This window comes from Manacus candei, unplaced genomic scaffold (genome assembly GCF_025592945.1).
Source record: "Manacus candei isolate 608988 ecotype Guabito, Panama unplaced genomic scaffold, ASM2559294v1 h1tg000007l, whole genome shotgun sequence".
Lineage (NCBI taxonomy): Eukaryota > Metazoa > Chordata > Aves > Passeriformes > Pipridae > Manacus > Manacus candei.
This window is the reverse complement of record NW_026138055.1, coordinates 8,523,343-8,550,857: the sequence shown is the minus strand read 5'-3', so window position 1 is coordinate 8,550,857 and position 27,515 is coordinate 8,523,343. Positions and strand designations below refer to the sequence as shown.

The 27,515-nt window shown below is 43.8% G+C and overlaps 1 protein-coding gene across 9 annotated transcripts in view; it reads left to right on the top strand.

The window, feature by feature from the left end:
- HMBOX1 (homeobox containing 1) overlaps positions 1-27,243 on the top strand; it is a 109,792-nt gene extending 82,549 nt beyond the window's left edge. For 3 of the 9 annotated variants that reach the window (XM_051812150.1, XM_051812105.1, XM_051812114.1), the window contains exons 7-11: positions 16,628-16,710; positions 18,942-19,037; positions 20,454-20,548; positions 20,721-20,822; positions 23,779-27,243. In XM_051812150.1, coding sequence (XP_051668110.1) covers positions 16,628-16,710; positions 18,942-19,037; positions 20,454-20,548; positions 20,721-20,822; positions 23,779-23,916 — 514 coding nt within the window. In that variant the 3' untranslated portion in view covers positions 23,917-27,243. Of the gene's footprint in view, positions 1-16,627; positions 16,711-18,941; positions 19,038-20,453; positions 20,549-20,720; positions 20,823-21,474; positions 21,556-23,778 lie in introns of all 9 variants that reach the window. The other 6 variants (XM_051812168.1, XM_051812161.1, XM_051812130.1 and 3 more) reach the window with 6 other exon arrangements.
- Positions 27,244-27,515: the final 272 nt, after the last annotated feature.

The window sequence follows — 27,515 nt, the reverse complement described above, 5'->3', positions numbered from 1 at the left end:
GTCCTTTCTGTGCAAACCTCAGGTTAAACTTGAAAGCCTGTTTCTGCTTCACTTTCCTGTTCTTTTTCTGTTACTTTTTGTCCCACAGATAATTTTTCTTTTTCTTTTCTCTGCTTTACCTCTTCTTTTCAACCCCTCTCGTTAGAACCACAAAATAGAAAATTCCCTCAGGGTTTTCTCTCCTTTTTATTTTTTTTAAACGAAGCTGTGTTGTCTTGTCGTTTTATTTTCTTTATTGTTATTTTTTTCCCCAAGTGATTCGTGCTTCTCCTCTAATCATGTGTTGGAGTCGAGGTTTATCTTCTTTTTCAGGCAAACAGAATAACTAAGATTGGCAGCAGAATCAGTGACTTTATACCCGTTTTAAGGCACTTTTGTCGAGTGCCATTAAAGACTGGAGGGGGGGGTTGAGTGTTGTTTTTTAAGTATACACTTTATCCAAAGATTAAATTAAAAAACCTGTAAATTCTGCCCTAAACAAAAATGAATAATTCATCAGTTGAACGCATTTCAGTTTGTCTGGGGAGCAGAGACTTTGCTTTCTGGTTGAGGGTTATTTGGTTTGATTTTATGGGTCTGATTTTTTTTATTTTAACACTTGTCTGTGCTTGTGAAACTCCTTTTGTAAAGGGTGTATTTAGATTAAATAAGACTAAGATGATATAGATACCCATTATCCCCATTTCATAGGTGGCAAAACAGAGTCAGGTGTTTCACTTGGCTTTATTCCCCAGAGAAATGGGTTTAGATTTCTCAAGATAGGAGGGTATAGTTTCATGCTATAGCTGAGCTGAATTAACAGTTTGTCACCAGCTCATCCTTAGGTGTTATCCTGCCTCACCACCCTTCTCAATTCCCCCTCCTCCTCAGTTTCCCTGCTCCTACCACCCTGCACTGTGCCAGATATGTTTCTTGTCTGATGGAAATAGCAGCCAGTTCAGCTCAGTTCAGGGAAAATAAATCCTTCTTGTTCCCCCCCTGCATTTTCCTGAATTGGTTCATCTTGCTGTGCAGGGAGGGGGTGCCAGAGCTGTCCCAGGGCAGAGGACAGGGATGCACAGCTGGGAGCACAGGGAAGGGGAAGTTTAACAAAAGATGGATGGATTATCCATGGTGGGTTTTTGATCTGCTTGGTTTTGTTCTGGTTTTGTTTGGTTTGAGTTTGGTGAGTTCCTGGTTTCATTAAAAGTGTGGCCATACTGGCAGTTGTGCTGGCATCATGGAAGAGGGGTCTTTTGATTTTTCCAGGGAACAGGAATGGATTAGTTCCATGAGGATTAGAGAGATGGAGCACCTGTCCTGTGAGGAAAGGCTGGGAGAGCTGGGGGGGTTCACCTGGAGAAGAGAAGGATCCAGGGAGACCTGAGAGCCCCTTCCAGTGCCTAAAGGGGCTCCAGGAGAGGTGGAGATGGACTTGGGACAAAGGACAAGGAGGTACAGGACAAGGGGGAATGGCTTCCCACTGCCAGAGGGCAGGGTTAGATGGGATATTGGGAAGGAATTCTTCCCTATAAGGGTGGTGAGGAACTGAAATAGAATTCCTAGAGAAGCTGTGGCTGCCCCTGGATCCCTGGAAGTGTCCCAGGCCAGGTTGGACAGGGCTTGGAGCACCCTGGGCTAGTGGAAGGTGTCTCTGCCCCTGGCAGGGAGGTGGAACTGGCTGATCTTTAAGGTCCCTCCCAACCCAACCCATTCTGTGATTCTACACTGTGGAAGTTTTACCCTCCTGAAAGAGGCCCCTCCATCCCTGTTCCCGACGAAGTGGTGCCGGGATGGGCCCACGGAGTCCTGGCCATGGTCCTGGCCCTGGGCAATGTCAGCCCTGACATGGGTTATTAGAAATCCTTCCGATTGTGAAAGCTCTATTACTGCAGCTCTCCCCAGCGCCGGGGCTTCCACGGCTTCCCTGGGGAAAACGAGAGCTCTATTAGCTCCTGAAATCCAGTTAGGAAATTTTCTTAGTTAATTTTATCCCATTACTCTTAGTTATGTCTTCTAGCAGAGCCTTAATACCGGCCCCATAGGGGATCTAAGTTTCCTGTGCGAGGCTTTGGAGGAGATTGAAGTTTGGGATTCATTGCGTCTCTCCCTTTCCAAGCTGCCAACAGAGCAGGAAGTCGTGTCCTTCGGCCTCTTCCATTAGGCTGGTACATTGTTAGGAACAGAACATCAGTTTCTCATCAATATAACGATGTCCACGGAGTGCTGCTCGTCTTTCTTGGCCTTGCTGGGAGGTTTGGAGTGCTGGGAATTGTGCTCTGCCATCCCTGTGACCCTCAGGTGTCCTTGAACCTTTTGGTGACTCGCTGTTCTCACTATAAAATATCTCCTACCTGCTCTGGAGCTGAGCCAGTCCGAAGGAAGGGTGAGCAAGGTGCTAAAAGCCTCCAGGTTTTGGGTTGCCAAGAAATATTTGGGTTAGGAAAGACTTCCTGACTTCAGGAATGGTGGAGCATTAAGCAGGTTGCGGGAATTACAGAACATTTCTCAGGAGCAAATCAGCTGAAATCTGTCAGGATGATTCTGAGACACTTGATCTTAATGCAGAGGAAAACATCAGGTGATTTCTTTACATTATTTTCCAGCTCTTTCTACTCTGTCATAAGGTGTTTGTTAGTCAGCAACTTGCAGTGGGAGGTTCAACTTCATTAAGTCCTTTGAGACTCGGGGAGTGTGGTTTTTTGTTTGTTTTTGGTTTTTTTTTTTAGGATCTTTGCAGTTCTTGCCTGTGAAATGCTTTGAGATCTGAGCGAGGGCACTTTGCAAAGGCATCCAGCAAAGTTCACTTTGCTGTTCAGACCCAGGCAAGATCTTTTTACTGCCTGAAAGTTCAAGTGGTTTGGCTCAGGGTCATTGCTGTATGTCTTCATAAAATGCAAGAGCAGCCATTTTCTGCCTGACACAGGATCTTCCTTATTTTGCATCAGATCAAGCTCTGTTCCCTCTCAGACATGCATAATATACAAGCTTCCTATTCTAATCAGCTGTAAGCAAATCCCAGTTGTTGGGCAGATTGCAGGCAGTAAAATAGAATGCAAGGATGTCTGTCCAAAGTCTCGCCAGACTCTGGTTTCCTCAAGGATCCAGCACTTAATGAGTTATTTTCCTTTTTAGAGAGCTCAGGTACTTTTTCTTTCTTTGTGTTCTCTCTTTTTCTTTTATTTTTTTTTTTTTTTTTAATAATAAAAGAGATGATCTGTGGGAGGGGCAGCTCCTTGCAGCAGACTCTAGATAAAATTTTTGTATCTGCCAAGGTCAAAATAACTGAAATCAACATTTACAAAAAGGAACTTTGTCAGTCTGACCTGTAACAGCACTGCCTGGTGCTGTAAACCCACATTTTAGGGATGGGAATTCTTCTCTAGTCCAGATACTCTCCTGCATTTCTGCAGGACCAGTTGAGATACTCGGTGTTCACACCTGGATAGCTGGTGTGGCTGTGGACAAAAGCTCTTATCTCTTATCCTGTATATATTTTTTTTAATCCTGCTATTGTAGCTCTGGGCATTCTTATTATTCACATAAATATGTAATTCCTTCTAAATCCTGCCAAGGTCTTCAGGGTACTTCTGGAGAACTAATTATACCTGGTTTCATTTTAAATGCTAAAATGTGTTTAAAAAGTCCAAGGTCCCTTTGGCCTGAGTATCATGAGAAAGAACAAGGCAGAACATTGCATTTATCCCTCACCATTTGCAGTATGTGCTGCTATCAATGTGCTGCTCATTTATCTCCTCTCTGAACTTAACAGTCACTCTCTTATCTCTTCTCAGATGCCAAGGCTTCCCTTGCCTTTAATAATATTAATTGTCACTCTTCTCTGGACCTTTTCTATTCCTACATTCAATTTTTAGTGACCTGGGGCAGGTGAGCAGGGACCCGAGCAGAACTGATTTCCATATTTCCAGGGTGAATATTCCAGCTTACACAACCAGCTGCATCTGATTCCTGTTGTTCTCTGACCTCCAGCCCAGCATTTGTATTTTTTGCTGATCACTTTTGTGTATTGACTGAGAGTATCTTTTCTCTGAACAGTCTTTCCTGAAGGATTACAATAATTTGGATGCACTCATATATGTGAGGGGTTGGAATTTGTTCCTCTCTGTGTGCATTACCCTAAGACAGCAAATAAAGTTGAATCATGGGAGTGTTAATTGCTGTGAATTTCAAAAATACCTGCTTTATTTATATCCAGTATAAATAATTCACCTTCCAGAACGTTATTAACTGTTAATGCCAGTCATTTTAGGGCACAACTTCTCTGAGCCAAGGGCTTGTGCTCTGTCCATGCACAGAGCCCAGTGCTCTTTACAATCGTGTTGAGACCTCTAGATGCTGTTTGCTGTAAGGACACTGTGAAAATCCAAGTCTGGTGCTGTGATTTCTCTCTCTTTGAGGTTTTTTTCTTTGCCAGCACTTGACTTGCTGTAATCCCTCATGGTGTTCTTCTCCCTGTGACTGCTCTGTTCAAAAGATGGTAACAAAAAGCTCATATTAATCGTTATTAATTGCTGTTTTCTTAGCTGTTACCATGAATTCAGGAGGCAGGGCAAGCCAGGACATCCTTGTCACACAGACTGTGTGAGGTGGCCCCTGACACCTTCAGGCTGCATTTTGGGTGGCTGTTTTATAATGACTTTGTTAAGTCACTGTGACCAAAAGACACAATGCAACAAAGGCACCAAAAAGGCAAAGCCTGACAGGGCTGGGGATGCTGCTCTTCCCAGTCCTGGAGAAAAAGCATTTGAAAAAGCATTTGCCTATGGAGATAGGCTGGGAGAGCTGGGGGTGTCCAGCCTGGAGAAGAGAAGGATCCAGGGAGACCTTGGAGCCCCTTCCAGTGCCTAAAGGGGCTCCAGGGGAGCTGGAGAGGGACTTGGGACAAGGGATGGAGGGACAGGACAAGGGGGAATGGCCTTGAACTGAAGGAGAGCAGGGTTAGATGGGATATTGGGCTGTCCAAATCTGAGTTTAGCTGGAGGAACAGCCATCCCTCACTGCAGGACCCACCTGACCTGTAACTTTACCCATGGAAAAACCCACTGGAGTGAATTCCAGAATTAAATCCTGAGGGATCTGGAAAGCATTCAGGAGGAATCAGTGATCAGGTTGGTACCTTGTCCCCTCTGCCAGTGCTGCATCCAGCTGTCAGCAAGGAGGATCCAGGAGCACCATCCAGCCCGAAGCACGACTGGATTTGCCCATTCCTGGTTTCTGGAACTTTGCAGAGTGTTCCTGCTGACTCTCACTGCAGCTCCTCTCTGAACAGAGTCCAAACCTACCTCGGTGAAGGGAAATTCTCTGCCATCCAGTAACAGATGTGAGGTCTTTATTCAAGTAATAAACAGAGTAATTACAAGGAGAAGTGAGGGAGGAAAATTCCTAAGTAAAACTCCTTAAGTGTGTTGCATCATGTATTTATGGGCTCCTTGGTCAGGCTGTGGAGCACTTTAAAGAGACTAAAAAGAATGTTCTCTCAGAGAACTGTATGGGCTTTACCCACAGAAGTCACTGCCACATCCTAGATTCTTTTTTATTCCTTTTTTAAATTTTTTTTTTTTTGGTGATCCAGGGTAGCACAACTGACCTTTTTTATGGTTGATATTCCTTTGGAACATGCATAAGTTTTAATTTGTTTTGAATATTGTGCTGTCTGTGAGGAACTCCATCAACAGAGTAGAAGACATGGACCTGGTCCAAGGAGGTTTTTTTAATATGAAAAAGAATGAGAAAATAGGGCATTAAGTACACAATATATAGAAAAAGTCATCTGATTTGTTGCTTATTATGTACATGGGTTGGTGCTTTTTCAGTTGCTTAATGCCCCTTGGACAGGAACATTGGACTGAGACTTCCAGTTTCATCTTCAGCTTCTCTTGTTTCCCTGAGCCTTTATTATATCCTTTTCAGAATGTGATTAAAATCTCTGTCTTTGAGGCAAATACAGCCAAGGGCACAACAGCTTGTTGGGTGGTGGCTGCCCAGAAGGCTCTTTGACAAGGAAAGGGTAGCACAGAATCCCAGAATGGTTTGGGTTGGGAGGGACCTTAAAGATCAGCCAGTTCCACCTCCCTGCCATGGGAGGTTCCCCCATAGGTTCCCCCTATCCCAGGTTGCTCTAAGCCCTGTCCAACCTGACCTTGGACACTTCCAGGGATCCAGGGGCAGCCACAGCTTCTCTGGGCAACCTGTGTCACGGCATCACCACCCTCCCAGCCAACAATTCCTTCCCAATCTCCCATCTCTCCCTGCCCTCTGGCACTGGGAAACCATTCCCTGTGTCCTGTCCCTCCAACCCTTGTCCCAAGTCCCTCTTCAACTCTCCTGGAGCCCCTTTAGGCTCTGGAATGTGCTCCAAGGTCTCCCTGGATCCTTCTGTTCTCCAGTTGAACACCCCCAGCTCCCCCAGCCTGTCTCCATAGGCCAATGCTTTTTTTAATGCTTTTCCTCATGCTTTTCCTCCTGGATTGGGAAGAGCAGCATCCTCAGCTCTTGTCAGGCTTTGCCTTTTTGGTGTTTTTGTTGAACTTTGTCTTTTGGTCACAGGGCCTTCACAGAAAACAGTCTTTCCAGCCGATGATCTTGCTGTGCCTGTGGAGTTGTTCTTCCCAAAGTGGGTGACCCTGGAAGCTGCACCATTACATTTCTCTTTAGTTCTTGCCCTCAGGATTGTCCATTGCTTTTTATGGTGCTTCAGTTCACTGTATTGACGTGGCTTCTGACTTTGTCATCAGCAGGTTTCACTGCCATGTGCACACTTTGTGGCGAGATCATTGAGTTTTCCTTCTTAAGGTGCTCCAAAGATGATACTTGAGGAGTATCACTGATCACTACCCTCCAAGCCATTAGCTTCATTTTTTAGTCTTCTTCTTGTTTATATGTTTCTTTCTACTCTATCTCATTGTTGTACTCACCTTTATCTTTTCCAAAATTAGGCATAATTCCCCGTTTGTCACTTCATCAAATACTTCACTGGAGCTCAAAAACGACAGGAATAATTAATTTTTCTAGACATACAGTCAACAACTCCTCAGTTGTTGGAGCATCACTGCCAACATTGTTCAAATCAGGCCTCCCAAAAGGACTATTCCAAGGGAACTTGGCTGATCTGGAGAGTGACAATGACACTTCAGAGGAAACACGTGGAAAAAGCCACAGAGGGCACAAATCTTGGAGTTAGGAGCTGTGAGTTGGTTTCTCAGCTCTGTGACTACTTTCTTGGGTCTATATCTCTTAACTTTGCTGCTCTTCTACCTGTAGAATATTACCTTCTAATAATATTAATAAGATGAATGAAGACAATTCCAGAACACTTTTGAAGAAGCTGATGGTCTGGGTATGGAAAGCACTCTTGGAATACAAAGCATGAAGGGTATTGGTAAATGAAGTAATCTGTTGTAGTCCTTGGAGCTTAGCATTTCTGAGGTAATTCACAGTCCTATAGGCAAAAAAAAAAAAGTTGGATAATAAACCCAGCTATTTCCTCCCTATGGATGGGGAATGGCCACTGAATAATCTCTAGGAAATAAATAAAAATAAATGACAAGATGTTGCTGCTGCCCGACCTGAGAAACGCTCTTCAAGGATCCCAGAGGTACCTGATGACTTAAAACTTCCCTTAAATCTCCTCCTTTGTCTGTGTTGTCTGCAAAGAACCCCAGGAAGTTTGTCTTGGCACCAAAGTAGTTCAATCAACTGGCATTGCTGGCCTGTGTTCATTCATTATTTCTCATTCTCAGTTGCTCAAATCCATCTGTTGTGTTGCATTCAGGTTGCAAGGCAGACAGTAGATTGATATTAAAAAATTAAATACCTTTTCCTGCTTTCTGTCTGTACAGCAATTAATGGGATAACAGTTCTAGCCCAGATCTTGGAGGTACCAGGCATTAAAAATACATGTAATAAGCCCAAAATCAGATTTAATCCTGAACCTCTTGACTTCAGGTGCTGGATATCCTGCAGGAATTTGCCTTGTCTTTGGAATCCTGTAGGATCCTCCTTTTTATTTTCTGAAAATGCAGCAGCAGTGATGACTGTCAGTGCTCTTCTGAGCTGAGCTGAGTCTGGTCCAAGCCTGAAAATTGAAAATAAAAACTCGTGGATCTTTGAGGGGAAATGCTGGTGATGATGTTGGAAGCTGTCAGCTCAAGCCAAGCTTTATCACAAATCTCAGGACTGGGATTTTTCCCCTCCTGGAGGCTTAGGACAAAGGGAGACTTCAAGTTTCCCAGCCTGGAGGACTATAAAATTTTGGAAAACAAGACCTTACTGAGGCTAAACTAAGAATTACCTGAGAGGCCTTGCTGACATTATGTACACACATTTTTTGTTATCCAGTCCTGAACTTCCCATTAAAGCACAATTTTGAGGGAAGGATAGGCTGTTCTCCTGGGAATACTTAACTTCAGATGAGCTGAAAACTGAATTCTGGCTCTGGTGAGTGTAAAATTTTCTTCAGGAGAGCAGAAAAAGATAGTTTGTGTTGAGCAGTGTAAAATCCAAGTTCTGCCATTTGTTCATGTGTCCATATAAAGCCTTGGAATCCTCTGTTGGCCTGCAAATGGTATCTCTGATAACCACAGCGTCCATCAGGGGACCTCTGGCTGGAATGGTGGGTCACCAACAGCCCTTCCCAGCGGGTGGGAACCAGCCAGGGCTGCTTTCTGCAGGGCCTCATCCCTTTGGAGATGTTTCTTCCATGGGCTGACCCTGCCTGAGCTCTGCTTGCCTCAGGAGAACCAGATAATCCAGAGGATGCAACTAAAATAACACTTCCCCTGCCCCGAGTCAGAAAATGAAGATGAGATGTTTGTTCCACAGTTGTTTTCATAAAGGCCTTGTTTATCAGTCACTGAGTCCAGAGGATTTAATGCACATAAATATCCCTGTAGCATGTAGGTCTCAATTTAAATATTGCCAGTAAATAAAAGAGAGGAAGAGATCCCATTATTCATGCTTGGCTGCCTTGTTAGGAAGAGCTTTGAAGGTGCTGTTCGCTCACACCAGCCTCCTGTTGAAATATTATAGAACAGTTCTCACTTTATCATGTTGGTTTCTTGCTGGCTTCAAAAAAATTCCCCTTTTCCTTTTGTTTTAGGAACAATTTAGTGAACACTGTTGACTTTGGGGGTCTGTGGTGCCTCTAAATTTAAGGATAGTCCAAATTGTAGCTGTTCTCTGCTGTCAGGGCCTTCAAGGTGCCTTAAGCAGGAGGTACCTGTGTGTTACAAATTGCTCCAAACTCCAGATCTCTCTGTTCAGAAGAGGCCTGTTGTGTCATTTCAAAAATACTCTTATCGCCAAATCCAATTACAAGGAAGAGTAAATCACCACCTCCATGTCTCAACTATTCTTTTTTTTTAATTGTTAATTATCTCGACAGTAGGGTGCTGGAGATTAGGAGGCACAGATTATCTGCTGCAAGTGTGAAGCTTTCAGAGCTATTATCAATTAATTCTGTTTTTAAACAAATTCTAGGATAATATTAACAGCTTGATAGGATTGTGGTCCTTGAGACCGCTGTCAAAATACTGAGAAAGTGCTGTTTAAAAATGAAAAGCTTGTTGTTGCATTAGCTCTGAAGGTCATACAGCTTCTCCACCCGGTGCAAGGTGTATTTTTGGCATTTTAATCTACATTGTAGAGAAGATTCCTGCTAAGAAACATCAGTAAAATGATTGTTTTGGAGTTCAGGCACTGATTTGTAAAACCAGAATAGAGCGAGCTCTATTGCATGAAGTTTTTTAATGCATACTGACTGACATGACTGTGGAATTTACACACACAAACACATCCTGACATGGGAAATAATTACAGTTTATATAAGTGCTCTAAGTGATCTAGTCCTGTTGATCTCCTCCAGATTTGCACTTGCCATGAAAAGAAGTACAGGAATGAAGCATTTCTTACAATGAGAGGCTTAAAAACTGTGCTGTCCCTGGCAATACCTTGGGCTTGAAAACTCGAGCTGGGAATGAGATACAGGTTTTAAAAAAAAACGAGGATTTTTACAGTTTAGTTTCAAAGGTGATTTAAAGTTATGGTAAAGGTTCTACATTGGATAAAACCCCAATTTTTCATGTAGGGGCTGGATACCTCTGTAGGTCAAACAGAAGATCTGGGCTTAATGCCAGAATAGCTGAGAAACCTCTGGTCAGAGCTGTAGAAGAGGTCGGGTGGTTTTTCCAGTCCTGTGGACCCGTGGAAGTGTGGAATCCATTAGCTAAGGGATAGTGCTGTGGGGAAAACAGCAGAGAACTGTAGCCACCGTGTTCAGCAGTGGGTTTTTCTGGGCTGGGGATTTGTTCTTAGGTTTGTTTTTGCTGCAGGAATGGCAGAATTGCATCCAGAGAGCTGCACTTCCCAGCCTTGCCTGGTTGTTTTGCAGTCCTGGGGGAAGGAGAGGACGGTGCCTTCGGTGCAGTTCTTGGCTCCATCAGAGTTTATCTGTGCAGGGTGTTATCTCTGAGCTTTAATTTTGCTGTCACAAATAGAAATGACTTTATATTGTGGGGTGAACTCTTCAGTTGACACCCCTGTCGTTATTACAGGATCTGTAGAAATATCAGTAGATGAAACGGATGGTGTCATCTGCTGACCTCTCTGGAAATGGCATTAGGGATATTCTTGGCCAGTATTTACTGGGAAATAAACTAGTCATTACACTTTCTGATGAGATTATGCTTTGAATGTCACTCCTCTGACAGTCTGTCTCGTGCCACGTGGAGATAAGATCTGAGGCACAGATGACAGACCAACTTCAGAAATATTTCCATTGATTTGACAGCCTGAATAATAGTTCTGTTAAAAGCCACAAAGACTCAAACAGTGACCTCTGGCTGCTGGGTGATACTGGGCTGATAAATCTACTAATGAGAGATAAATAGGTAAGTGAGTGGTTTCTGTGACTTGTCAGTGGAAAGCAGAAGAAGCCTTTGGAGGGAAACTGGATAGGGAGCTGGAATTACAGCTGGAATTATCAGAGATAAAGGAGCAGCTTGGACTCTCTTGTGTATTTTCAGACAGGAGAGGGTTTGGCAGGGAACTCCATTCCTGGGGACAGCAGGATTTTCTGTTCATCAGCAGGGGTCAGCTGGGGAAAACGGGCAGATCCATTTTTCCATCCATCCATCCCTGGAGCCCGTCGCTCAGGCTTTGCTTCCAGCATCAGTTGAGGAGGATGTGTGGGAGCTGCTGTGGGAGGAGCTGGTCCCAACTGCCTGTTCCAGCCATCTCCTGCCTCCCTTGGCTGCACAACTGCTGCTCTTGGCACGGGTGGGAAGCTGGACCAGGGAAGCAGCCGGGCAGAAAACATTCCCACAGAAAGGGAATGAAGGAGAGGATGGGATCGTTCTTTGGTCTGTGCTTGAATTGTGTTAAGCTGAACTGCAGCCTGAGTTTCAGGGAAGATGGACTTCCCATCCCTGGAAGTGTTCCAGGCCAGGTTGGATGGGGCTTGGAGCAACCTGGGCTAGTGGAAGGTGTCCCTGCCCATGGCAGGGGGGTGGAAGGAGATGATCTTTAAGGTCCCTTCCAACCCAAACCATTCCATGATTCAGTAATTCTGTCTGGGATCCCAACAAGAGTGCTGGGAGGTGAAACTCCCACAGAGATGGAAGTGGGAGCCCAGGGATGCAAACACAGAGTTCAGTGAGGGACTGAGCCTGCAGCACATCTGCTGTTGTCCAATAAATACCCATCTGTGTATTCCTGCCTCCTGTTATTTGCAAGGTAAATCATCCTTGTTCCGGGGACAGTGCCCTGTGTGCACACACCTGGGTGAATTGTTACCCTGCAACACATTTGAGCCTCTCCACTTGAAATCACTCCCCCAGCTGGCAGCTTAACCACTCTGTCATGCTGTAAACTAAGCATTTCCCCAGCTGGGGGTCCTTGGATCAGTTCTGGGGAGTTTTTCTGGTTGGAAAAGCTCCCAACCCGCCCATCCTTCCGCCGCTCCGTAGCTTGGGTTGTTTCAGACCTTTCCCTGGCGGCTGCAGAGCTGATGCAAACCAGCAAAACTTCCCCTGTGGATTATCAGGAACATGCTTAATGCATCTGATATCTCAGCCTGGAGAACAGAAGCAACAGAAAGAAAGATTGGCAGCTATTGCAGGAATTCAGAGAGGGGCACCTTGGAAAAGAGGGGAGGGGAGGTGTTTGCTTCCATCACAGAGCCCGGGGCTGAGGTGGATTCCCTCTCCATCATTGTCCTAAGCACATTATCCCTGAAAGAAAGAGGGTTTCTCTGAATCTGCAATTTTTCTGGGCTTCAGTGTTATTGAAATGAAACGGCTTCAAGGATATCTGCATTCTTTACCATCATCTGGATTCTCATCTCATGTAAATTATTTGGCCACTTTTCATTTTAATCCTCCACTGTCATTTTCTACAAAAGAGATCATTTGGTTTCTTCATGGAAGGTATTCAGCTGACAGCTGCCCTTTGTCTAGAAAGCAGTGTGCCTTTGCAGAGTTACTTGTGCCTGCTCTTTTTTCCCCTTCCTTTTAAGTTCATATCTCTTCAAATTTTTCATCTGTAGCTTTCAGGAACTTTTCAGACTGTGAGCAGGCTGAGGTTTGTAGCTGTGAAGAGAAATTCAGACATCCTGCATTCTTCCCCTGTCTACCTGGCTGATAAGAAAGAGGACTGGAGGCAGATTAATTAATTTACTGCTTGCAAGAAGAACTGTAGTCAAAAAAATCACAATGTTTTCACAAACCTCTACATGAGCAAACAGAATAGTCAGTGATGAAGTCTTGAATTTTTTTTCTATCTTGAAAACTCAGTTATTCTCTCCTACTTTCCAGAAACTGTAGGATCATAGAACCATAGAATTGTTAAGGCTGGAAAAGACCTTAACAGGTCTTTTAAAAAACAGGAATTTAGGATGAAAAAAAATTTCAGATTTTCAAGTGGGAATCATTTTTCTTGTAAAAACGTTTAGTTAAGAAATTTGTGTTAGAATTTGAAGGAGATGTTTCAGAATACCAAAAAATACGTCTTGATCTAATCAAATAAGTTTTGCTTCAGTTGTAAAATGTTTAGAGGTAAGAATGACTGTTTTCAGTGGTTTCTAAATGAAAAAAAAATGATTGGACTGCACAAAACTTCCTCATTTGCCAGCAGAGGTGCCTCGTTCATTGCCCAGTTCTGGAATTTAGTTCCATCATGGGGAGATTTCCTGTTGTCCCAGAGAATCTGTAAGTGTGAGCCTAAGTTTTGTTGTGGTTGGAAAACATGAGCTGCTTTGCTGGAGCCAGGCAAAGCCTGGCTGTGGCTTGCAAAAGGGATGGTGTTGAGTTATGTGCCAAGAGAAGGGTCACTCTTGGCTCTTGTGTTGTCTTTGCTGTGTTAATTGATGTCTCACGTTCTTGCATCAACATAAGAAAGGGCAGTTCAAGTACAAACTGATTCTTAATTTTATGTATTTTGTAATTTTTTCCCCATAAATATTAGGCATTGTCCAGCAGCTTTGTGACCACAGATGATCTCGAGCCATAATATCAGATGATATCAGGGCTTCACCTTCTGTTTTTAGGGCATCTTTGTGTAGATCCATCATGTTTTCTAATTCTGTGGGGTTTCCTTTGTGGTGTTTGCTCTTGGCAGGTACCTCTAAGTAAAATAAATAACATTCACAGAATGATTGGGGTTGGAAAGGACCCCTGGAATCATCTGGTCCAGTTTCCCTGCTAAAGCAGGTTCAGTAGAACAGGTTGCACAGGATCATGTCCAGCTGGGGTTTGAACATCTCCAGAGAAGGAGACTCCACAGCTTCTCCTTTCAGCAAAGGGAGTCCATAAAACTGCTGTTATGGCTCCCAAAATGGGCTGAGTTGATTTTTGTACACATGGTGTTGGCCTGGATTCCTGATTAGGAGTCGAGGTCATACAATATATTCATGTAAATAATAGTACAGCAGTTTTCAGCTGTGATGTCTTAATGTTCCTTTATCCCACAGCGCTTCCAAGAGGAAATAATTCTTGGCTCTGGACAGAGAGTGGAGTACTCTGTAGGTGAGAGAGCTGAGATTCTGTCATGAGACAGTTGAACTGGGATCCTGAGCTTCTGTTCCATCACTAACTACTGCAAAAAACATTTTCTACTCTGTTTTCCAAGTTCTTCATTCTCAAAAAAATGCACCTTTGTGCAGAACACGACCCCTTTGAACAGAAATTTGCACTTTCAGATAGACCCACACACCACTTCAAAGGCTTAAATCAGGGAAGGATGATGGATATGGAAGAGGGGAGAATGTAGTTTAAAAAATGACCATGTCCAGAGGGTGTGATGTTTGTTGCAAGTTCTCATCTGGTCGAACAAAGACACCAGTCCATGTGTCAGGGAACTCATCCTTTTGTTAGATAGTCACCTTAATTCCAGCCACTATCCCACTCTGTAATAGTAGAAGCATTGGCTGGCAAGTTCTCAAACTTTACAAATAACTTCAACAAAATTTTAACAAGTTCCCAACTCCCACCACAAACTCCAGGTCTCAGAAGTGCTGGCTGACAAGCTCTCAACTCTTACAGCTTCATCAAGCTCCCAATCCTTAGAGCAAACCTGGCATTGGACACTTCCAAGGATGGGGCAACCACAGCTTCTCTGGGTAACCTGTGCCAGGGCCTCCCCACTCTCCCAGCCAGGAATTCCTTCCCAAGCTCCCATCTCTCCCTGCCCTCTGGCAGTGGAAAGCCATTCCCTGTGTCCTGTCCCTCCATCCCTTGTCCCAAGTCCCTCTCCACCTCTCCTGGAGCCCCTTTTTAGGCACTGAAAGGTGCTGGAAGGTCTCCCTGGATCCTTCTCTTCTCCAGTTGAACACCCCCAGATCTCCCAGCTTAAGCCTAAGACTGGATCCAGCCTCATCCAACTCCTCCCTGAGAAGGAGTTTAGGAAACAAGGGGGTTCACTCTGAATCACATCCCCAGCTTCCATAAAAATCCCTCTAAATGGATTCCAATTGTCCTTTATCACAGAATCCCAGAATGGTTTGGGTTGGAGGTGACCTTAAAGCTTATCCAGTTCCAACTCTGACACCTTCTACTATCCCAGGTTGCTCCAAGCCCATCCAACCTGGCCTTGGACACTTCCAGGGATCCAGGGGCAGCCACAACTTCTCTGGGCAACCTGTGCCTCCAGATTCTTTTCCCAAGAGCAGCTCAGAGGTGCAGGGAAGGAGTAGTGGGTGTTCCTGTGGAAATGTGTTGCCTCCAAGGCCCATGTAAGTCATATGGACATGACCTGCCCTCCATTTAGAGAAGGTGGAGCTATTCCTGTGATTCCATTTGCTCCAGCAAATCCCCTGGAATTACATTAATGCAGCAACTCACTGGGCTAATGTGGGATTTCTCATTCTCACTGAGTAGCAACTTTGGAATAGGCCCCTGTTTGTGGGGATAGCTGGGAGTGTAAATAACCCTGGGAGCAGTGGGATGAAGAAGCAGTGCCTGAAATCCAAACTGAGTGTTCAGAAAGTGGGACAGAAGCAGTTGCTGTGTGGAACAGAATCCAGATTTCCATAGGAAGTGACTGGGCTGGGGCCAATCCACTGGAGGAGAAATATGAGCATGGAAAATAATAATTGCCTCAATATGCCTGAATCTCCTGCTACCAAATGATCCACAATTAAAGGAAATATCTGATTTTCCAATCTGGAGCAGCTGTCCAACAGCTGAACCTGCTGCTGATCAAAGCTGATGAAAGAATTCCTAGGATTATGTGTTATGGATAACCTACAGGAAAAAAACAGTGGTAGTCCCTGCTTATGGTGTGATTATCAGAGTCCACTGAAGTAAACAGGATGTTTTGTTGTTTTTAGTGCAGATCTGATAAGCTCTGTAGAATGTAAATCAGTTCATTAAAATTTGTAAAGCAGTTAAATGAAGTGAAAGAGGAAACAGTTTTAACTTCTGTGGGATGTTTACTGCACATGAAGTACAATAAAATCACAATTATTCTGGAAAAAAAATACTATTGGAAACGTGCTGTATGTACTCAGTGTGGTGTTCTGAGGAAGATTTAAAAATTTTAAATCGTGGTTTTTAAAAAACATAACCTGACTCTGGAAACCTTCCTGTGTCTATTTTGTGCCATCTGCACACCGTAGCTGTCTGAAGTATTGCAGTATTTGTGTGTTTGTGGGTCATACATATTGATAAGTATGTATGGGTGTGTGTATATTAACCCAGGGATGGAAATAAATGGTGAACATTTATTTTCACCATATTCGTGAATCCTTCTACCTAAGCTGGGGTATGGCAGGGGGAAAAAAAAATTATAATAAACAAAAGCCATGCTTTGTGGTGTCTAAGATGTGATGCTTCACTGGATAGTCTTAAATCTGATACCCATGGAATTGTCTAAGTTGTTTTATCTCCATATGCTGAGGTGACACTGCCCATGCTGAGATAATCTTAATTTATTTGAGGCATTTGGGAAGTTTCCTCCACTCCATGTGGATGCAAGTGCAAGCTGATGTTACCTTATGCATAAAATTTACTGTATCTGTGGTGCCTCTCTAAGACTGGTGTATAAATTAGCAGTTGACACCTTTTAGTGGAGCTGCTTTGGAACCTTCACGCTCTGATTTCTGAAAAAAACTTGGGTTTTTTTCCCCTCCTTGCAGTTACTTCAATGAGAACCAGTATCCAGACGAGGCAAAGAGAGAAGAAATTGCCAATGCCTGTAATGCAGTTATCCAGAAACCAGGTGAGGAGCTGCTCCTGGTGTCCTTCCCAAAAAGCAATTTGATTTCAGCACCTTGGGTTCAGACTGTTTGCAGGAGATCATACATAAAATCAAAGAATTATTGAGTTGGAAAAGAGTTCCCAAGATCATTGAGCCCAACCTCATAGAGCAGGTCCTTGGAAGGAGCTCATCTTTCCTGGATTTCAGTTTTCTTCACAGCTTCCAGACAGGGATCTCGGATTAGAACGTGGATATTAATTGAGGACATTGTATTTGGGCCAACAAGCTGCATTTTCCCTGTTCCTGGAGAAGTCAGACTGGGAGAGGAGCATGAATATTCAGTGTGGTGTTAGTGGATGCACCTGCCTTTGCTTAGGTTTGCTAACCAAACATTTACATAGATGTCAGACCTTGTGTTTTGGATATATTTAGATTTTATATAACCAGAATAAAAATTAACGAACGGAAAGCTAAAGCTTGAGTCATGAACATAAACCCACAGAAATATTTAGGATGGAAAAGCTCTCTGAGATCATCCAGTCCAACCATCCCCCCACACTGCCAAGGCCACCCCTGCCCCGTGTCCCCAAGTGCCACATCCACACGGCTTTTAAATCCCTCCAAGGATGGGGACTCCATTGCTGCCCTAGGCAGCTGTGCCAGGGCTGGACAACCCTTTTGGTGAAGAAATAGTTCCCAATATCCAACCTGAACCTCTCATGGTGGAACTTGAGGACGTTTCCTCCCATCCCATCACGTGTTACCTGGGAGGAGAGAGTGATCCCCACCTTGTTATCCTTTCAGGTCGTTGTAGAGAGATGGGACAGTCCCAGGATAGCACAGAATCAGACCAGTTTAGGCTGGAAGTGACCTCTGGAGGTCATCTGGTCAGGCAGGACCAGCTCTTAAGGTTGTTCAGGGCTTTACCTAGTTCAGTATCTCCAAAACTGGAGGTTTTCCTGACTCTGGCCCCTATTCCACAAGGTCGAGCACTCTCATGGCAAAGTACTTTTTCCTAATACCTATCGAAAAATTCCCTTCTTGCAGCTTTTATGTCTTTTGGCTGTGGGAGCAGAAAGATCTATTGGGTAGAGCACCAAAGAGGTTAGGATTTGGTTTGTGGAGCAGCTTGGAACAAGCTGCTGAAACACACTCCTGTCTCAGGAGCAGTGAAATACTGTCAGTGGTGCTGATGCACCAGCATAGCTATCAGTTTCCAGATTTTTCTTTCTTTCAGTTGTCTCATCTCTCCTAACTTACTTAAGTGTGCAGATTGCTGCAATTACACAGGTGCTTTGTATGCTGAATAAATAAACTTTGAGAAAGACTCAGAAGCAGGGGAGTCTCATCCCTAAGGAACCTGCAGAGCACTGATGCAGCTACATGGAGTATTTTATACAGGGACAAGGCCAACTGAAGAGGCCAACTGTGATGCTGAACCCCTCCAGTCTCCCCTCTTTTATACTGATGACCAGAAAAAGGAATAGTTTTCCTTAGGTCCCTTGTGGTTGTTGGGAATTTTTTTGCTGGTTTAAGGGTAAAAATCCAGTGATCTGGTTTCCAGCATCCACCCCCCATTCTCCCAAAAGATCATGAGTGTCCTGGCACATCTGGGAGGGTGTGATGAGTGCTGGGGGTTGAGAGAAAGGAAAGCAGATTGCAGGGGAATGCCAAAAAAAAAATCTCTTAGTTCATTTTTCTGCTGAAGAAAGGATGTCATTGAACTGTATCCTCGTGGCACAGAGTAAGAGAAGGAGCCCAAGGAAAGGGGGTTTGTGGCAGGGCTGTGAATTGGAGTTTTGGAATCTCAGTTTTGTGCTCAAACTAGAAAAGCAGCCCTCCCTTCTCCCACACCACTGGACTTAGTTGGTTGAAGCTTCAAAGAAATTCCTGTATTTCAGATTTTAAAAAGAAAAAAAAGAATGACTCTTTTGTTTTTAGGGAGATATTTGGCATTTAGTGCCGTGACACCTGGACACACAGGACTTTGATTCACATAAAATTCACTTTATTCTCAGTTACAATAACTTTTCAGTGCTGTCTGTGTTTCAGGGGTTTATCTCTTGGAATCACAGAATGGTTTGAGTTGGAAGGGACATTAAAACCCATCTCATTCCAACGCCCTGCCATGGGCAGGGACACTTTCCACTCTCCCAGGTTGCTCCAGGCCCCTCCAACCTGGCCTCGGGCACTTCCAGGGATGGGGGGCAAATGTCTGAGGGCCTTTATTTTTATTTCTGTTCCTTTCCTAGGAAAAAAGTTGTCGGATTTGGAGCGAGTCACCTCCCTCAAAGTGTACAATTGGTTTGCCAACAGGAGGAAGGAGATCAAGAGAAGAGCCAATATCGGTAATGTATCACAGGGCCTCTTTGCAGGGGCTGCACTTGCTCAGGAGAGGTGGCAATTGCATCAGAATATATTAGTGGGAACACTGGAGGTTCTGACAGTCTCTGTAGAAGTGTGGAGGAATTATGAAAATCAGCCCCTTGCTGTTCCAGATTTTTTGTGGAATACGTGCAGGAGTTTAGTTTTGGAAGCCCGTCATCAGTGCAGGAAAAGTGGTGCTTTTACAAAGTTTTACTGGAAGATCAGCTTTAAAAAGCGAAGTGAGAAGTCTGCTGTTGGAGTTGTGTTTCCCTATGCTCAGGCTCCTTTGGGTGTCCAGAAAATCTAAAATAAAACCTCAAAATTGTCAATAAGGGAGATTGAAACGTGTGTGGGTTCACAGCCTTGCCATGCTGTTTATTCTGGTTATACCTCTGCTCCTTCCAGCTTTCCAAGGTTTTCCACAGTGACAGGTGGCTGGAACAAAGTAATTTTTTTTTCTTGATGATCAGGATAAAACAAAAGTCACTTCAGAGTGAACTCTGCAGGTTTTCAGTGTGAGGAGTTGATCGTAAGGAAATTAGAAGTGACTCTGAACTTGTAAGAAGGATACCTTTTAATGTGGAAAAGACATTCCAAGGAGAATAAACTCACCTCAGTGGCCAGGATTAAACAAACTCCTGGCATTTATGCCAAATTTTATGCCCTTACTTTATGCAGAGTTACTTTTGCAGCACATGGATGAACAGAGATCCATACCTGCCTATTACCAGGATTTTTATTTATTTCAAATGCTCTTTATTTTTGCTTTTTGTGTCTGAGTAAGGAAAAATTCTTTTTACATGATTTAATGCATTACTGAAATTTAACCTGAATTTATTTTTTTAAATGAGAAATTGCTTCTAGAAGAGACTGGGGGGGAACAAAGCAAACTTAGTCCAAGGTGGGTGGAGTGGGAGTTATATCTGTACTGTTTGGGCAGAAGGACTGGGAAGAGATTTAAAAGAACCAGAGGAAGCTTTAGATGCATGGATCCTACTGGAAGATGGATATGTTTGTTTTTAAATCCCTTAAGTGCCTTCAAAAATTTCTCCATCTATTTGCAGACACTCCCTGCCCCCCTCAAGTCCTGCCAGTCCAAAGTATGTGGGAAGAGCTACAGGGAATTCTTTTGCCACTCCAGTACATTAGAAATCAAGCTAATTTCTAGTAGGACTGGCTGGAAAACAGGGATTCTCACTCTCCAACAGATCTGTTAATTGGCAGGGAAGGATTTCAGGCTAACCAGTGTTTGTACATGTGCTCCCAAATACTGGAGAGTGAAGAGGAAGAGGCTGAGAACTAACTCTGTTCCTCCAGTTATTCCAACCAAACACCTAGTTACTTTAAATTACCCCAATGCATCAGATAAATTAGGGATCCATTTGCTTTTTTCGAAGAAGCAGCAATCCTGGAGAGCCATGGAATAGATGTACAGAGTCCAGGAGGCCATTCCAACAGCGACGACGTGGATGGCAACGACTACTCAGAGCAGGTGAGAACCAGGGCTGAGCCACGGGGCCCAAAAAGGGAGATTCACTCACACCTCAGGAGGCCCTTGACCTCTTGAGAGTAATCTCTTGTTTTTGATTTGGTTTTATGTCATTTTGATGGGGAGAGGGTGAGCGTTCAGCATTCATCCCCGTGGATTTGTTGCCTCCCCACAGGACGCTTGGCAAGTACGCAACGGGGAGGAGGAGGGAAGATGTTCAGAGGGAGGCAGAGAAGCAGAGAAGGTAGAAGAAGACAGGAGGATCTGCTCCAAACAAGCAAGTTACACCCCTCACACCACACGCAGTGTATGATACACGTGGGGAGAGTGTCAGCTCACCCAGTGCCCACCACACCTTGTGCCCTCCTTGGCTCTGTTATAGTTACCCTCCCTCAGGAGAGGATGTTACAGGTCTTTAAACAGTTGCTTCTGTAGATCAGGCACCAACAAGCTTCCCTGAAAACTGGGGATCTCTTGCACCTATTCTTTATTTCTGCAAGAAATGCCCTGTTCTGACCTGGGCTAAGGCTGCTGTGAGCGGCTGATCTGACCCCAGACACTGTGCCCAGGACACTTTACATTCCCTGTGTCAGCCTTCCCCAGCAAGAAAATGAGCACTGAGCACCCTCCTGGAAGGTCCTGAGCTCCCTCTGCTTGTTTTGTGGGGGAACCTTTCAGGAGCATCTCAGGATCCGTCCCTAAGACACTGACAGACAAAGGGTGAAGGGTGGGGGGGAAAGGATTTGATTAAGTTTGACCTTTATTTGGCCTATTCCCTATTGTTCTGCAGCAGTGTGCCACTATTTGGATTGTTTACATATTACCTGTCTTCTTTTTTTTGTTCATTTTTGCATTTTAATTCTTGCCTATTCTCTCCTTTCTTGGTTATTTTTAACCCTTGACAGCAACTTCTTTTTTAAATTCTCTAGCAAAAGAATAGCCCTTCCCGCACTCTGAGCCCTCACCTACCCTAAAGTTGGTGACCCTTCCTTCACACACCTTCCTGACAGGTATTGCACCCCCTTCCCAATTTTCCTCCAGTGTTGGCCAAACCCCCCCAGGGCTGTGTGTGTGCTTGGCACCAGTGGATTCCACCAGTTCTCTCTTAGTTTTGAAATGAAATGATTCTGTGCTGCCCCAGCATCTGGGGTGGGCACATCACTTCCCATTGACTCTTTTGGGGGAGAATTAAGTAGCTCTCCCTCTCCAAAAGCTGCTGGTGGAGTGTAATTGCTGCTGAGTGTCCTGGAATGAGTCCCTCACACACTTGGCTGTGGCCCAGTACAAGGAATATCTGGCACAGGCATCCCCAGCTGCTCTGCTGCTGATGGGTATTAAAACCCTTTTTATAGGTCATCACCAGCAGATTTGGTGGAACCAACTTTTCTGGCTCTGGATGAGGAGAAGCTGCTCTGTGACTGTCATGAAATATTTAGAAAGTGCTCTGAGCACAGATAATTCCCTGTCAGTCAGAAACAGGACTGGAATGCTGAGGTGAAACGTGGTGTAAACTCCCCAGCTGTGTTTTTCTTCTGTGCATTAACCAGAATACTTCGAAAAGAGTGATAAATTGGTTATTAAAATTTAAAGATCTTTGTTTAGAGGCCTTAAAAATGACATTTCTCAGTAATCTGGCTGGGCTCCTCTGTGAGCTGTAATTGGGCATTAGCAGCAAAGAGGATTAAATGGAAGTTCTCCCGATGACCATTTAACATCCCTGAGCTGTTAAAACCAGAAATTCTGTTTTCCACAACAACACTGAAACTCTAATAAAATTTAAAACACAAAATTCATTCAAATCCTAACAAAGTGCCTTAAACTCCAGAATTAAGGGCTCTGTATTTCTGCAGATTACTGAGAGGCCCTTAGAGTGTGTGCACATCACAGTGTTTACCAGACACTTGTTGTAAATTAATGCATTCTTTTAAATAACCTGAGGATTTTACCAAATCCTGGGGTTTTTTTGTCCTCCTCAACATTTGCCATCTGTCATCTTCATTTAAAGATGCTTTATGCATTTTATTTTAAATCTCACGAGTTCACCACTTAAAGGCTGTTGGGAGACTGAGAAACGTTTATAATTTCCTTTCTGTAATTAATAGTAATTTTAAAACTGTGTGATAACTATTAGTATTCTGTTTTAAAAAGGGGAAAACATGATTTTGCCCTAAGTGCCATATTTGAATTATGGTGGTTCCAGTCCCCCACAGTCATTCCCTTTGTTTTCTTGGCAGCCCAGGAGTTTTTCAGCATCTTTTTCCTTATACCTGTGAGAATTCAGTGTCTTCACAGGATACTGGCTTAGGCTGGGTTTGTATCCTGGCTCTGAGCAAGATCAGTAGTAACATTTAAAGAAAAAGTACTTTTAAAGTACATATAGAATTATTTTGTTATAGTAGCTTCGAGCTTGTGGAAGTCAGTACTTTTGAGAGGCTTCCTGAACCAGACCATGCATCCACTTTCATTTTTCCTACTTTTTAGTAGACTAATTTTCCCTGGATCTTTTTTAACCCCTGAAACCTTTTAAAGCCAGTTTTACTTGTGTCTGACCTGAAAATGAGTGAATCCCAAGCTGAACTAAGTGAAGCAGTGCTTTGGAACACATTCCAGAGGGTACCTTTGCTCATGAAATCATAAACGAAGCCATGAACAATTGTTCTCTGTTTCCCAGTTATTTGTAATAAACATTTACCATATCAACCATCAGCCATTTCTTTCCCAAACTGGAGGACCTGAGTCTGTTCAACCTCTCCTTGTAAGGAAGCCACCTCCTGCCTCTTCCCTGGGATGTTCTTCTCTCTGCCTTTCTGGTTCTTTTGTGTCCTCTAAGTAGAATCCGAGAATCCCAGAATGGTTTGGGTTGGAAGGAACCTTAAAGCTTCTCTTGTTCCAACCCCTGCCATGGGCAGGGATGCCCTTGGGGTGACCAGAACTGTCTGTTCCATGAATTTGTGCAGTGCCTAATGATTCCTGTCTTAATTTGGTTTCCTGACTTACTTCGTGTATCACTTTTATCTTTATCATCTATTATTTTCTTTGAAAGGTGGGTCCCCCACTCCTTTGTCTGCACAGTGAGGGAAATCAATCCTAAACCCGCTTTGTAAATTCACTTTCTGCCCCCATAACCAACAGTCCCCTGCCCTGTAGCTCATTACTGGACACACTCATTTTACCCACCGATTTCCTACCTGTGGAATAACCCTGCTTCTCTCTCCTCCTTCCCACATTCCCAGGATGACAGCACTAGCCATAGTGACCACCAAGACCCCATTTCCTTAGCTGTGGAGATGGCAGCAGTCAACCACACCATCCTGGCACTGGCCCGGCAAGGAGCCAACGAGATCAAGACAGAGGCTCTCGACGACGACTGATACAAAGAGAGGGGAGGGTCAAAGCAAGAAGTAACTTAGTTTTAGACGTAGCACCTTAGCAGACTTTCCTCGGTCCTTAATATGTGTTCTTACAGTATAACTTTGCAGTTTCTTGTACGTCAGTTTAGCTGTTAGGGTCTTGTTCTGTGAAGATGGCATGGTGCCCTCAGCCTTTGCATATACTCTCTCAGTATTAATTCCCAATAAATAATCAATCAACCAACCAACCTCCCCTCTCCCGGCCCCAAGTGGCTAGAAAAAAAAAAAAAAATCAAAAAAAAAAAAAAAATCTTGCTGCTCTGTCTTAGCATTCAAAGTGCTTCCAGGTATTTTAGACAGCCCTCGATTCCAAGTCTTAGGCTACACTTAAAAACCTTGGATAACCTTAGAGATCGTGTTGAAACAATAGTCCGTACGCTTTCCCTTCCCTGAGACTGAAAGGATGCAAGCTGAGGTAGTGGCACAGGGTCGATGGACACCACACTGGGAGCATCAACAGAGAGTAAAAAGAACACTTAGAACCCCCACTTCAGCCTGGGAATAAATGATTTCCAGCTGCAATAAGCCGTGCCTCACTGGTCATACAGTGACTTGATCTACTTTTGGGTGCTGTGCTGAGAATGTCCATTGGAAACACATTCCCATATTTTCCGTTGGCGTTCACATATTCAACACAGACATCCTCTGCTCTCACAAGCTGCGTGGCTTAGTGGAGAAGTGCTGCCTTCTGCCTCTGGGACCATGGGTTGAAGCCCAGCCTGGGATCAAATGACAAATGAGCTGAATGTCTAATGGACAACAGTCCACTTCTCAGAACCACTATTCCTTTTTGGCATGGCTGGCAGTGCCTGCTCAGAAGAGGTCTAGACTCTTATTGATCTGTCATTAACTATTTCACCTTTTATTCCTCCTCTCGCCTTCTCTCTGTCCCCGCCCTCCTCCCCTCTCCACTTTGCCGCTTTTGAAAGCAATGTTTTCCAGGAAGGTTGTTAAGGTCATAAAATGGGTGAGTGGATTTTTACACGTCTGTGTAACCGATGCCTACGTCCTGAGTAGCCTGAAAGGTTGTTGGAGAACTTTGACACCTGACCTTTGCTAGGGAAACCATCAGAGCATAAATATTCTCCTAAATATGAACTTTTTTGTTTGTTTAAAGGCAGGAGGATCTCTTACCTGAGAAATGGGGTGTGAATGTTTTGTGTTCTCTTTACTCTGTCTTTGTTAAGGTGTGAGAAAGCTATACTGCTACGAGCAATTTAATTAATAATTGGAAGCCATACTGATAATGGATGTGGTAATATTTGTAAAGCAAACCTACTTTAAGTAGCAGGAACTAATGGAATTGTTTTCCTTGATCATATGTAGCACTTTTGTTACTTTTTTCTTAAAGATATTTATATTTGATAAGTCTTTTTTTTATCATTTGAGAATTCCAAATACCAAACAGCAAACTTGCATTGCAGAGTCACCCTGCGATCACCTTGTCATCTTAGTATCTAAATGATGAACTGTGTGTGCATCTAAGAAAATTACATCTGCTAGCATTGTGTGGAAATGATCTCCTGGCATCCTGATAAAATGATATGTTGCTGCCGGTAAGAGGAAACATTTTGATGGAAACAGCACGGGAAGTGTTAGAGACGGGCAAGAAAAACGTTAACAAGGAAAAAAAAAAAATTAAAAACCCGTGGAAATTTTTGTACGAGAGATGTATAAAAATCTCCACAGCGTTTCCTGGACATTCCATTTTACCTTCCCAGTTTATGTGGGAATAGCTTAAAAAAGAGGAGAACAGCTCAGTCTGAGGGATGGGCTTCCCTTTTCTCTCCCACTTTGGAGGCAGAGGGAACGAAGGGAAGTTGCTGTTACTCGCCTTGTTCTCATCCCTTCCTCACTCTGAACTCTCAGAGAGCACCGTGAACCCCTAAAATGTGGCTGCTCAGCAGGTTTTTGGCCAGCCCAAACCCCTCCAGGCACAGGCTGACAAGATCAGCTTTACATCTGTTAATCTGGGGAAAACTGCTGACCCGAGTGTGGAGGAGATTTTGTGCTTTCAGAGGGCACCGGGTTGGCACCTCTTTGTCTCTGTACCTTTGAAGATATATAGGTAGGGCTTGGCCTCGACTCTCACTTATGGATTTCATTGGAAAATTTATGTGCTTTCCTTGGATATAGATCACTGAAGCAGAATGAAGCCATCTTTTTTTTTTTTTCTGTTTTATTGCATTTCTCGAGTAGGCAAATTCATAAGTAGCACCGGGGTGGACTCAGGAAAGGCAGGACTGGGATCAGCAACGTTGCACCACTGCAGTTCTTTTCTCACTGCTTTGTATGAATGTTTTGGTACTAAGGGGCCAAAGGACGGGGAGAGCTTTTATTTCTATTTTTTGCACAGCAGAATGATCGAGCAAACTCGAGCCTTAGTGGAATTTTACCTACTTATTCATTCCACAGTCACACACCGAGCTGACAAGCAACATCCACGATTTATAGTAAGGAGATTTTAATAATCGATGACCTCTTTACGTTGGTCTTGCCACCACCATTTGTTCTGGCTGTTTCATTTTAAAAAGAACAGACTCAAAGTGTTGGACAGCTGCAATTTTGAAAGAAATATTGCTTACTATAGTATCTGTAAAAGAAAAAAAAAAGTCGTTGTTTGAGGCGTTGCCTTTTTAAAGCAATAGGGGAGAATGAAAATAAGTATTAGGACTTGTGTAGCCTGGTTCTAGGTTCATGTGATGCAGGATCAAAGTAACACCACTGGAACTGTATGTCTGTACCATCAAATGTAGAATTATCTGGTCTTAATTCTGTTTGTCACTGTCAGGAAGCCGCTGACATGATGCACCAATATCCTCTCTGAAGGTTAAACAGTTAAACAAACCCCTGGTGAGCGACTGGAGGGGAGCAGATCCTCCTTGGCTGCAGCTTCCTGGTAAATCCCAGTTTTCTGCTTTCCCACATTTCCCTCTTACCAGAGGAAATAGCAAATAACTGGGGAGTCAGACACTTGGTTCTGTGGTGTCAGTGTTTGGGTGTTTCTGTCTGCTTTGGCTTTTCTTTATGCACCAAGAGGTACGAGGCAGGAGTGAGAGCTCGGCTGTTCCCGGGGTCTTTATGAAAGGCTGTTTTCTGGAGTTTGGAAGATTGCAGTGAGCAGTTTGCAGTTAGTGAATTACCTTTTGGTTTGACATTAATTAGCCACGATGGAACAGATGCTGGTGTGATGGTACCAGGAGAAGTGAATGTGATCTGGAGTAAGTGAAAGAATTGGTGGAGAGTGTCTCCTGGAATTTAACCTTTCTTCTGGGTTTTTTCCATGTTATGGGAAAAACTAATTTCCTTGGAAATTAAGCCTCGTTTTTGTAGCGTTGCAGTTCAGTTGTGGTTTGTTGTAGCCAGTCTGGAGTTACTGCAATTTGTTCTTGTGTGGGTTCCCTTGAAGTGGGTCTGGTGGCAGACCAGATCTACCTTTTTGTTCTGTGAATAGAGAAGAAATTATTTAAGATGCTCCTCCTCTGTGGTGGGCACAGGTTGCTTTTAACTTCATAGGGTAAGTTCTGGCTGTTACTTTTTCCCTCATAAAGTCCTTATAC